At 39.5% G+C, this 13,359-nt stretch overlaps 1 protein-coding gene across 6 annotated transcripts in view; it reads left to right on the forward strand.

Annotated features, from left to right (window-relative positions):
- ZDHHC20 (zinc finger DHHC-type palmitoyltransferase 20) overlaps positions 1–13,359 on the forward strand; it is a 47,001-nt gene that overhangs the window by 24,887 nt on the left and 8,755 nt on the right. For all 6 annotated transcript variants that reach the window (XM_065678551.1, XM_065678548.1, XM_065678549.1 and 3 more), the window contains exons 4-7: positions 2,808–2,928; positions 4,299–4,368; positions 5,596–5,628; positions 6,476–6,596. In XM_065678551.1, the coding sequence (XP_065534623.1) occupies positions 2,808–2,928; positions 4,299–4,368; positions 5,596–5,628; positions 6,476–6,596 (345 nt within the window). The remainder of the gene's footprint in view (positions 1–2,807; positions 2,929–4,298; positions 4,369–5,595; positions 5,629–6,475; positions 6,597–13,359) is intronic.

Raw genomic sequence — 13,359 nt, forward strand, 5'->3', positions numbered from 1 at the left:
ACTGCCGGCTCATGTTCATTTTCTCATCGACCAGCACCCCCAAGTCCTTCTCTGCAGGGCTGCTCTGAATCTCTTCTTTGCCCAACCTGTAGCTGTGCCTGGGATTGCTCCGACCCAGGTGTAGGACCTTGCATTTGTCATGGTTGAACTTCATAAGGTTGGCATCAGCCCACCTCACAAGCGTGTCAAGGTCCCTCTGGATGGCATCCCTTCCCTCCAGCATATCAACTGGACCACACAGCTTGGTGTCATCGGCAAACTTGCTGAGGGCGCACTCAATCCCACTGTCCATGTCAGCGACGAAGACGTTAAACAAGACCTGTCCCAACACCGATCCCTGAGAGGCACCACTCGTGATTGGATTCTTCAATAATAGGAAACTTCTTCTGACAGTACTTATTCTGTAGTTAAAATGATTGTTGTAGCAAACTTTTCATATTCAATGAGTGAAAGGGATGGTTTGGGCATGTGGCATGTAATGAATGTTTCCTATAGCAAGTGTGGAGGTAAATCAGATTGAATGCAGTTTTCTACAGTTAGCTTAAAAAATTGGGAGGAGGGAGGAACCAAACAACAACAAGCAACAAAACACACATTAAAAACAAAACACAAAAAACCACCAAACTAAAAAAAACCACCAGCCCTTTTTCTAGGCAAGACCTAGAAGACTTCTGTTCGTGTAGCAGTGAGTAGTTTATGCTGGTTATACTTAAAAACAAAGCCTGATTTCAGAATCTCCCTATTGTGTGACAGCATAAATGTATATATTTTTAGTCATTCAAATTAGCCATTCTTGCAAAACAGCATCCTGTGATCTTACTATTGAACTAAAAAAAGATTCTGCAGCTGCTGTTGTTTTAGTGTAATCCCTGTACATTTGTCATAATAAAGAACAATCAACATTACACAAGATGTAGAAAGAGGAAGGAAACAAAGGGACTCTTTCTGTTTTCAATAAGAACTGCTGGAACCTCATTGAAAATTCTGTTAACTATGTGGTAACAGACAACTTTTGATGTCTGTGAACATATCCTGCTATTGTCCAAAGAGACTGTGGTCTCATGGCCCTATGAATTTTTGAAATTAGAAGAGAAATATAGTTCTTTGGAAAACCAAAATCCTATCCAGGATTTTTGGAGTGATACTATGATTGATATTACTTGAAGAAATTAAAAAGTTTTAAATGTTGTGATTTAGTTCCTTTTCTGTGCATTAAAGGTTTGCCTTAGAAATGTCACTTAGAAGCAGTATTTCATCTAAAGATGCAGCCTGGGCTTGACTGCAGGTCATGGAGACAGGCAGTGGGTCACCTAGCAGACTCACAAGGGCAGTAGAGAAGAAGGAATATTGCACCACTGTTTGCTGGCATGATGCTTCATATCTGCCTTAAACTTTTGATGTAAGCATCTTCAGTTTTCCTGTATGAGTAAACATCTCTTGGATATTACAGTTGAAAAATTAGGTCAAACTCTTGGTTAAACTCTAATTTCACCCTTCACGTAGATCAGTCCTAGATTCTGATTATTTATAAGGGGATTGTGGTTCATGTTTCACCTTTGAATGGTAGGTAGGCTCAATAACTGGGATGCTGCTGTATGGAACAGGAGGCTTAAGTAGATTCTGTGAGATATGAGGCAACTTGTTTCCATTCTGGGTAATGAAATAATAGAGAAATTCAGCAATGTCTTACTTCTTCTTCCTTTCTCTAAGTGGTGTCTTCACTGTTGCTTGCCAACTGACTGTAATCCAGAAGAGGAAAAAGTACAGGATGAGAGGAAAATCCACATGAACTAATCATATACATGTTCTTGGTAGGAAAATATCGTCGTATTAAACCACACTAAGCCAATTTTTGTTCCAGCTGCACACACAGGATTTTCCACTCACTTCCATGAATACTTTGTCTGTGTGTTCATAGAAAGAGCTCTTGTAGTCCATGCAGGAAGCTCAGAGTTTAAAAGTCCTTCAGAAGAGAAAAATACAAAGGAAATAGTGAGTTCAGCCCTCACTCCACTGAGGCTTGTCAGCACATGGGAGTTTTGTGGAGCTTAATGGTAAAGCTCACCATTTCAGTGAATACCAAACAAAGTGTTTTACAAGTGAGTAAAAGCTCTCCAGCTTCTTCTGGTAAAGCTCTACATTTTAGTGAGGCTTCAACAGGAATGCTCCTCATGCTTTACTCAGAATTGGAACTTTTTCAAACTGTACAGGCTTTGGAGAAGTTGCTTTCAATACAGCTCCTGGATTTGCTGACTACAAAAGTAGAAGTTGTAATGCTGGCAACACCCAAGTGAAAATCCCAGTTAAACCCTTTCAGCTTCTGTGCTTGAAGCCGTGAAGCTGCCCTCTGCCCCACCTTTTTGCCCTCTCTGGCTTGTACCCCTGTCTAAGAGAAAGACAGAGAAGAGAACTTTAGTTCCCTATAGGAACAAAGGAATATTGCATTTTTCTCTTGTTCACAGATGACTTAATTTATGCTCATCAGGAACTAAAGAAAGGTTGTGCCTTCTTGAAACTCGCCATGAGTCTCTGCCTTCGTTTGTGTTGAAGGGAAAATGGTGTAGATAATGGAACAGAGATAAAGATTATTTTCTCTAAAATCTGCCCAGAACTATTGTGGAATTTGAAGGATCTCCTGTAATTTCTGTAGCAATCTTCTTTCTGTATGTGGGGTTTTTTGGTCAGTGAGTGGGGGTTGTCCAAAGACCTAGGAATAAGATACACGGGGTCTTTTCCTTGGAGCTTGACTGGAAGACAAAGTAACAAATAATTTCTTCCCGTTGTTCCGTTTTCTCCCTCCCTCCTAGTTCCGCTTGTCAAAAGCTGATAAAGAGCAATATGAAAAAGAAGAGAGACCAGAATATCAGCAGGAGATTTTGAGAAGAGCTGCTAAAGATTTGCCTATCTACACGACAACAGCATCGAGAGGTGAGATATTAAGATAATTCTGTGCTCCTGAAGCTGCTAGTTTAATTCAGATTTCATTTGATGTCACTAAATGAACATTCTATTAAGCACATATTGAAAGGCAATGACCTTGTTTTGTTATTTGTTTGGACTTGGGTTTTTTCCCCCAAGATAAACTGGAGTCCTTTGTCTGGGGATCTCAAGATGGAGCTGCTCTTTAGAATAATTATAAGTTAAAAAAAAAACCATTTCTAACAAGCAGAGAGATGGTAACATTTATCTCTAATTATAGCTATAAAAATAAACACAACAAAGAAATATAGTTAAATCAGCTAGAAATAGAGAAAATTAAACCTTTCACTCAATTTTATAGTCATTAATACCCCCCTTTTAAACTTCTTTTTATGAGTGGTATCAGTTCAGCAAGAGGAGAAACATCATACTTAAGGCTAGAATTTAAGAACGAATAAATGTTATTCCATTCCCATCTGTAATTCAGTACAAAGCTAGTTGGGGCTATTTCTGTATTTGCTTTTAATATGTATAGGCATTTTGATTCCAACTTGTATATGAATGATCTGTGAAACTGCTGTCTTATGCATATGTATACTCTTAAAAAAAAAAAATCTTTTATATGTATATAAATCTGTTTTGCTTTCTTGAAACTAGGAACCCTGTATAGTTTTCCAAAAACATGAACTCCTCAGAATAGCTGTTCTAAAGTTGTGACTTTCCAAAGTCTAAGGACACCTGGCTTTTTTGAATTTAAGCCTCCCGTTAAGGGAATCCCAGTCTAAGTTCCTCAAGTGGTCTGGGAAGCTCTTGCCAGCTCTTAGCAGTTCTTAGTTGTAGGTGTTGGCTTTCCTCCCCCTTTCAAACTGCTTGTGCTGGTGTCTTGTTTCCATTGAGAAGAGCCTGAAGGCTTGTTTAAAAATATCCAGGAAAGATGAGGAAGAGCTGATTTACTGAACAGTCTGCTAGATCACTCTGTGGTGAAGAGGATAGAGAAGGCTAATGCAGGAAGTTGGCTTGCTGAAAGAACATGTTTTCACAATAGGATGCCAGAGTAACCTGTCCAGAGGTGAAAGCAAGCAAGCCATAGGAGATCAGTGCCACAGGATGAAGGATGGGAATACTGGGAAGCCGAAGAGTAAATGGAAATGGACTCAGTACAGTAGTAATAGATTGAAGTGTTTAAAATACTTTCATATGTTACATTTCTTTAAAAATAATCAGAAGTACATATATGAGAGTAGGCACGTGACGGCCTGTGAGAGCAGGTGTGGTAGGGGAAGGCAGGAAGCTCTTTAAGATTCGGTTCATGTTAAGGGAGAAAACTTCTGTAAAATTAAATGAGTTCTAATGACTTAACCCTTGCCACTTAAATGCAGCAATCAGATACTGTGACCGATGCCAGCTAATCAAACCTGACCGCTGCCACCACTGTTCTGCATGTGACATGTAAGTTACTGTATCTGAAATGATGGGGTTTTCTCTTTCCTGTGATCATCAGTTTGGTGTGTTCATATCTTTGGTGTGTCAGCCTCTGCACAACAGATTTTATTACTGTTGTTCCTCTTTCAGACCCTCAGTACTTGGATTTAATGAAAGAGCAAAGTTCTTCCTGTTGGTGCAATATTCTTACTGCTGCCCCATTTTCCAAATTGGCAGAACTTTCTAGGAAATCTGCTTGAGGCTTTGTAAAACAGTGCTTATATTAATAAATAAGTAAATTAAAAATCAGCAATTGAAAACAAGGAAAGGCAGGTCTGGGACACCAGCACCAGCAAATGCTTATTATAGAACTATTATATCTTGATTATTTTCAGCATTGAAACAGATGTGTGCTACTAATAATGCAAAAAATCTTGGAGGTTGACAGTGGAATTGCATGCCTTAACAATTTCAAACGCATCCCTGCTATTCCCTAGCTTGATTCTGAATCATCAGACATGTCTGAGGGCACTGAAGACTGAAGCTATGAGTGAGACTTCAGTAGGTTGAGCTTGAAGAAACATAGTTAACTGAAGAACCTAATACGTGTCTTTTGGCTAAAATCTGATTTATTAGTAAATACAGTGAATGTGTCTGTGTGTCTGAAATGTCTAGTGTCTGTGTGTCTGAAATGTCTAGTGTCTGTTCTTACAATAGAACTGGATGGAAATGGCGTGTGACTGTTCAGATTACCCACTGTGCTGTTCTTTTCCTCAATTAACTTTAAAAACAAGCAAGGAGAAAACAAAAAAAGCAAAAATAGCCCTAAGGGAGACTTGGAGTGAATGCCAGGCTAACATGCTTTACCTACACAATGCTGAAGGGTCCTTTAGATTTGTTTTGTCTCAATGCACACATAAAACTAGCATGGCTTAATGAATTATTATGTGGTGTTGCTCAGCAGTGCTTCCCCTGTTAATTTAGGAGACTCTGTTTATAACTTCGCTGAATCTCACTTGGTCTTTTTGTGTGAAAGGACGGCTTCTATAGTACAGAGAATTGGCAAGATTGAGAAGGATTTGACAAAGATACAGTGGGGCAGAATACTTTAAAGAACAAACAAGCAAACAAAACAAAAAGAAAACAGAAAACCCAATACCACTCCCCTCAACCCCCAACCTGCAGAAGCTAGAAGTATATGCCTTAGAAAGAAAATGTATTTTTTGCTTTAACTTGCTGGAAATTCTCTTTCAGATGTGTACTAAAAATGGACCACCACTGTCCATGGTAAGTTAAAAATTATAAAAATCAGTAATAATAATGAGTTAGATCCTGCATGAGTTAGATGCTGCTTCAAAAATGCAACTTTGAAGTAAAAATGCAACTCTGAAGTAAAACTTGATTTTTCACATAACTTCTTTAGGCTTTAATATGTGAAATTAAATCTTGCTCCTGATGCGTTGAAACATATTGTTGCAGACCCAGTAACCCAAACCATGCAATTTCTCTTCAGAGAAACCCTGGCGTTAGTGAGACCTGAGAGAAATGGCATTTCTTCCTTTTGTTTAGTTTGGTGTTGTTACGAGGAGAGGAGATACCCACTACACTGTGAAAATAAGTTCTCAATTCTGGATGATACATAAGACCCACTCAGACAGTTACTCTTCTGCAGTTTGTGTTCATTGGTAGTCAGTAAAAGTATTACCTGCTGTCACTGTAAGAATACTCTATCAGTAGTTGACTTCTAGGTGGTTTTGTAACCACCAAAATTGGAGAGGCTTATATTTTCTTCCATGATGGCTATAGTTAGTTCATAGTGTGTGAGATGCTTCCTATACAGACTGTATGTAGCATATGCTTTGCCAGCTCATGTCCTGTCCTGTAGAACTCCTTGCGGGGACAGAATTTATGTGAAGGGCCCATATCATTTGGCCTGAGGAAAAACTTCATTCAAAATGGTGGCTTAAAATGCTTCTGGAACACTGGTACCAGACTGTTTTAGACATACCACTGACATCATACACATTATGCTCTGCAGAAGCTGAACGTATTGGGGTTTGGGGTGGGGGGGTTGTTGTTTTGTTGGGGTTTTTTTAATATCATAATAACCTCTTTCTGTTTCCCCTCCTTCTAGGGTGAATAATTGTGTGGGATTTTCTAACTACAAATTCTTCCTCCTGTTTTTAATGTATTCCTTACTGTACTGTCTGTTTGTTGCTGCTACAGTCTTGCAGTACTTCATAAAGTTTTGGACAGTAAGTTCTAAGGCTTTTTTTGTTCTTCATTTGTTTAATTCTGCATGTGGTTTTGGAGGCTGTATCAGCATGTTGTCACTCACCATTTACTCTGTTCCATAGTTCATTAGCATTAACAGCATCAATCAAAGTGACTGAAGCAGAAGAACCTTCTGAATATTAATGAATTAAATATATTACACTGCCCAGGATGAGTAATAGGGGGAAGAGGTTCTGATGAGGACACTGTGCAATTTCTCTGTTCCGTCAAAATCGAGTGGCACAGCTCAGGTTTTTTTGAGACTATTGGATGTAGATATGTAGGTATAGAAAGAACTGGCTGCATTAAATACAATATGTAGAATCATGTGTGTGTCTCTGTATACACACGTGTATAAAAAATAGCAAGAAATGTGAAATATAAATGAAAATTTTGTATCTTCCTAGACTTGTCTATGGATAATCTGCTACCAGATAAGGCAGATTAATTTCTTGGGAACTGACCAAGCTCTGTTTTGGAGTCCCTGTAAAGGCATGTCTGAACTTCGTACTAGTAGTTTTTATCAATCTAATATGGGTAGAACGCTAAGATGTATACTGTTCACATTGTATATATATCTCCCTTGCAACTATAGTCAGTTGTCAAATGATTGATACCATACACACATCTTAGTAGAGTTAATAACATCCGTGTGAAGAGCAACCATTCTTGTATGTCTGTGTTGTATTCCCCCTATCAGTTTTGTTCCAGTCCCATTCCAAGCTAAACAGGGTGTCTTCTGGTGGTGGTCTCTCTCATCTCCAAAAGTTTGTGATGTGCCTTTCTGTCTCTAGGCAGAAGAGCAGGTGCTGGAATTCCTTTAATCAGTTTCCATTAGCTAGCATGGGAAAAATCATTGTAAGTGAAAGGCTGTCCATCACATCTTTGTAAGTAAATAACAGCACTTAGATGTTGTTCCTGTCAGTAACTGGGAAAAGTAGTCATTATCCATAGCTGTAGAAAGAATATTGGAGCAAAAAGATGTTGCCATGTTCAGGGTAAGAGAAGCTTCATCATGTACTCAGAATAGCTGTATTTTGAGACAGTTTGCATTAGACAGGTAGGATAAATGGTGCAAAAAGTATGTTTATGTTCATCTAAGCCTATGGGTCTTACCTGCCAAAGTGCTATGTTTCTTTAAGCCTGTCAGTTCTGTGTAGCAGCCTGTCACTAGAGAGCAAGGAACTATTTGGTAATTGGGCTCTCAGTATTGTGTGAGATGAAAGCCATGAATGTATTTATCAGTCCTAGCTGTGGCTTGACAGGTATTTCAGATGAAATGGTGTGATTCTGCTGTTCTTTCTTGCGTGACTGTAAATAGATAAATTTTTAATTTGTGAATGTGCCACTCCCAAATCTGCCCGGCTCCTTTCCAGCACGTGGTGTGCAATGTCTGGTGAATCTGTAGATGTGCTCTTACATATTTACCAGTCAGTGCTTGAGGTGAAAAAAAAAAAAAAAAGGAATTGTTCATCTCATTTCATAAGTATTAGTGCAACAGAAGTCTGCAGGACATCTGACCACAATGAACATTTAATGCCAGCATTTGTAGCAAGGCTCTTCCAAAGCCCATCAGACAGAATACTGAAGTAGACCCTTCAGCAGAGGGTGTAAACTTAAGAGGGATTGTTTTCTCTCTTTTGTAATGATTTAGTTGATAAAAATGCATTCCTGCGAGAATGGGCTACTTCTGATATGTGACTGTAAACAATGTAGCAGTGTGCTTGCACTTGTTGCATTTGCTTTTGGGTATTTCCCAGACAGAACTTGGTGATGCCATGGTCTTACCATTAGAGTAGATCTCTGAATCACTGTATTCATATTAAATCACTCATTCCACGGAGCTAATATTCCTCTGATGTTTAAAATAGCCTGATTGAAGTAGACTTCCAGAAAGAGGTGGCAGCACCATAATCATAGAATCACAGAATAGTTAGGGTTGGAAAGGACCTCAAGATCATCTAGTTCCAACCCCCCTGCCATAGGCAGGGACACCTCACACTAAACCATCTCACCCAAGGCTTCATCCAACCTGGCCTTGAACACTGCCAGGGATGGAGCACTCACAACCTCCCTGGGCAACCCATTCCAGTGCCTCACCACCCTAACAGGAAAGAATTTCCTCCTTATATCCAATCTAAACTTCCTCTGTTTAAGTTTTAACCCGTTACCCCTTGTCCTGTCACTACAGTCCCTGTCGAAGAGTCCCTCCCCAGCATCCCTATAGGCCCCCTTCAGGTACTGGAAGGCTGCTATGAGGTCTCCATGCAGCCTTCTCTTCTCCAGGCTGAACAGCCCCAACTTCCTCAACCTATCGTCATACGGGAGGTGCTCCAGCCCCCTGATCATCCTTGTGGCCCTCCTCTGGACTTGTTCCAGCAGTTCCATGTCCTTTTTATGTTGAGGACACCAGAACTGCACACAATACTCCAGGTGAGGTCTCACAAGAGCAGAGTAGAGGGGCAGGATCACCTCCTTCGACCTGCTGGTCACGGTTCTTTTGATGCAGCCCAGGATACGGTTGGCTTTCTGGCCTGCGAGTGCACACTGAATCCAGCTCATGTTCATTTTCTCATCAACCAGCACCCCCAAGTCCTTCTCCTCAGGGCCGCTCTGAATCTCTTCTTTGCCCAATCTGTAGCTGTGCCTGGGATTGCTCCGACTCAGGTGTAGGACCTTGCACTTGTCATGGTTGAACTTCATAAGGTTGGCATCAGCCCACCTTACAAGCGTGTCAAGGTCCCTCTGGATGGCATCCCTTCCCTCCAGCATATCAACCGGACCACACAGCTTGGTGTCATCAGCAAACTTGCTGAGGGCGCACTCAAGATAATCGTGTAGGCTTGCAAAATTTACTATGTCTCTAGTATGTAAGCTTTTAGGCAATTTCTTTTGACTGCAGAATAGAGTCCTGTAAGCTTCTCTCTACATCTGTATCCAGATGGGAGTGGAGTACTGCTGACATGTACTGTCTGTAGACTGCTTCAGTATATTGCAAATGCTCAGCTTTGTCTGCTACAGCACCAGACAGATTACTGTTTTGACATTTTCTGTTGAGGCTCTCTAGATGTTAGTCTTGTCCCCTCAAAGCTTGACAGAAATGTTACAGTATGGCTTCAAATGGCAGTGTTTCTTTTTCTTTTTTTTTCTTTCTCACTTATGTTTTTCAAATCATCATATATACTACTGTATATACCCAGTGTTGGGATGGAAGATGAACTGCTTTTTGGGGGGAGTGTATCCTTGGGCACTTCAGACCTTGTAATAGTGAGGTTGTGAAGGTGTACCTGCTAACAACACGTTTTAGCAATCCAGTCTTTTGCGCTATGGATAATACTTGCATAGAGACACAGCACATACGCAGATACTTCCAAACCTTCTGAGATACGCACTTACCCAACTCTTCTGTTGAAGAGAGTCTTGTTGTTTCCCACTTACACACGCAAGACATCTACATTCGTGCTCTATACAGAAGTGCTGAAGAAAGATCTTCATATTGTTCATACAGTGGTGGAACAACTACACTGGCTGTAAATGTTTACTACAGGCTTACACACTGATGTGGATGTTAAAATATGTTTTATAGATTAAGGGAATATGAATTACTCCTTTTTTCACACTGATAACTACTTTTCCTAGACACTTAACGTTTTTATTTCTACCTAGGAAGTTGTTAAAGATGAATAGATAAAACCTCAGTTCAACCAAAATGTATTTGAAACAAACACCAGTGCTGGCTGAATGCCCAGTCCTTGATGCTTTGTTTACATAGTGCATGGTGGTACTTCCCAGTGTATATTTCTGTCTATTCTCATTCTTGCTGCACTCTCTCCCCCTTGAAAACCCTGTATTTTCTAGCTGTTTTCAGTGGCTTTCATTGTCCTCCAAATTATTTTGGCAGCTCTGAGCAGAGCTAGTTCAGGGATGTGATACATGTTCTTGTAGATGGTGCATGTTTCTGCAAAACTTCAGTTGTATTAGCAAAACAAAAAAAGAAAAGATTCCATATCCTTAGTTAGAGCTCATTCCTCTTGCATGTACCCATAAAGACAAATACCAGATCTTTTGACATTTTTTGACATCTAAGTTAGATCTAGCTACTAAAAAATGAGCAATCAGTCAAGCTTTGACAGCACATTTTTTGTTGTGGAATTTGATTTTTTTTTTGTGACCTGATACATGCTCAGATGACTCTATGCTTTTGAAGGAGTTTGTAAGGGGACTCTTCATAATAGTGACTGGCTTCAGTTTATTATGTGTGCTAAGTAGCCTACATTTTGTTGTGCAGATTGCTTCCTTTTCTAAGCTCCACAACTCTCTCACCTGCAACACTCTGCTTCTGTACTGCTGAGCATAATGTTTTTAAGTAACAAATGTTTGAAGTTTCACTCTCTTTTAACGTGCTATGGCTGCTAGAACACAACTGTGAATAAGCCTGTTATATACACTCAAAGCCTGCATGCTTCTCTCCAGGAAGGAATTGGTCTTGTTTTGAAAGATGCTTCAGTTCTGCAGCTGTCATTCAAGAATTTACAGCCAGTGGCTGAAACTGGGTAGTCAGAAGACGTAAATGCTCTCTGGAGATTATGCAGATTAATAATGGGTAATCCAAAAAAATCCCTCTCAGGTTATAAAGCCACTGTTTTAAGAAGATGCAACTGGAAGTAAACCTGTATTTTCTGGCCCACAGAAAACACAAAGGACAAGCTGGTACTGATATTAGAGTTTCAAAATGAAGAATTGGCCTGAGAATTCTTTATCGAGAACCATTTTGTTTAAATATGCAATTCCAAAAGAGTCACAGAAATAGAACTTACAAGAATGAATTAGGAAACTGGGGATTAATGCAGTGTGCTCTGAGGTAGGAGGAGTTATCATAGCTTTAACATGAAGCTTAGGAATAAGTGGCAGTTTGAATATGTGTTTTGATAGCTTTGATTTCAATGGATCACGAAATACAACACATCCCTACAGCAGGGGGAAGAGGGACTGTTGCACAAACTGTGAAAGCAAAACTTTATCAATAAAAAGGCAGTAAATAAGGAAACTGAATTTAGCTGGCAGTTCAAAGAGCTGGACTGTGTTATCATTTGCTTTCTGTAGCATGATCTGATGTTAGCCAGCATTTTATAAATGCTGTGTGTATCTGCTTGACTCCATGGTAAATCCCTGGGCTCTTCCATAGGCTTTCTGCACAGATTAGTGTAACTTAAAGCTATACATCTTGCCTACAACAGAGTCATTAAGCTCTAGCATCTTAGCTGAGATGACTAATACCACTCTTTAGGTATAAACCTTGGAATTTAAAAGCTAATTTAAACTAAGCTTTCCTGTTTCTTTATTTTCTTACGTACTGGTTCAATTTCAGATGTTACACTGAAGATACATGCCACAAGCATATTTCAGTACTTGGAAAGAAGAAAAACTGTACTGATGTACTGATAGGTTCTTTGTACAAAGAATGGCAATTTATTTTTTTTATGGTTTTGACTGAAACTACATCTAATGGTAATAGATGTGTTCTGAAGTTAGAAAGATTTTGTAATTTATAAACAATTCTTTATACTTCTGGAGTATTCTGGGCTTTTCAGACCTTTCTGAATGGTTTCGTCATACAGAATATTCATGTAAGCATTACTTGTGATTCAAAAAATGCACCTGGTGTAGTCAGGCTGCTCAACATGAGGAACCACTTGGAAGTGATCCAGAATAGCAGTACTTCTATATTTCAGTGGCAGATATTATGCTTTGGAAGTTAGTGGTGTGCTCTTATGTACTCTCTCCTCCATCCTCTTGGGGAACAGGGGCTCAGACTACTGGGTTAGGTTGGGTGTTAGAAATTGGCACGTCTGAGAGCACCAACCATTTTGTTCTTAACAAAGCCTGTGCTGTTTTCAGACACTTCGTCTTAACGTAATACTAGTGTTTAATAATTGTCTTTGTTTGCGCAAAGCTTTGCCACAGGAAAGCTGCAGAGAATTGTCCAAAGGTAAAATTCAATATTGCTGTAATTATTTAAATACTGTTCCTGCTGTAATTTTTCTAATGCAGTCATCCATAGTAGTTATTTACACCATCACAGAAGGAAGGAGACTTGTAATGTGTTTCCTGTGAATATAGGCAGTGTACAGGGATAAAGATAATGCCCATGTGCACTTGATCTTAATTGAAATGTGTTTTAGTCTAAAAGAAAAAAAATCAGCCTTAGATAAGTGGGTATACTTAATGAGCTAATGGAAAAAGTAATGGCAATAATGCTAACTAAACAGCTGAATAAAAATAGCATCTCTGCTTTCATAGTGCTGTTAAAGGTCAGCTACTTAAAAGCTCTGTGATTTTGAGGATGTAGAAGCAGAATAGTATTGTTACAAATCCCACTGGCCTCTTGAAAGTGCAAGCCTAAAAATACCTAGGCTAGGGGGTGGAATTGACTATCTGATATGGGTGGGAGGTTTTATTTTTTTTATCTGGTGGTTGTACTGAAATTGTTTTTCACATATATCTTCTGGTGATTCACTTCTGCCTAGTCAGACATGGCAGATTGGTTTTGGTAGGCACATGCTGGTTATTGCCGAAATCTCAGAGATCATAAAAAATTGAAGATATGTCCCATGTCTTGTCTCTAGTTGTTCAGTCTTGGAAAGACAGTATGACAGCCCTTCCCCTTTTATATTCCTTGCAGCAGTTCAGAAGCAGGTCCTTTGCTGGGAAAGGGTTTGGACATTTTTGTTGTATTTTCTTCCC

The sequence above is a fragment of the Lathamus discolor genome, chromosome 4 (genome assembly GCF_037157495.1).
Source record: "Lathamus discolor isolate bLatDis1 chromosome 4, bLatDis1.hap1, whole genome shotgun sequence".
Taxonomy (NCBI): Eukaryota; Metazoa; Chordata; class Aves; order Psittaciformes; family Psittacidae; genus Lathamus; species Lathamus discolor.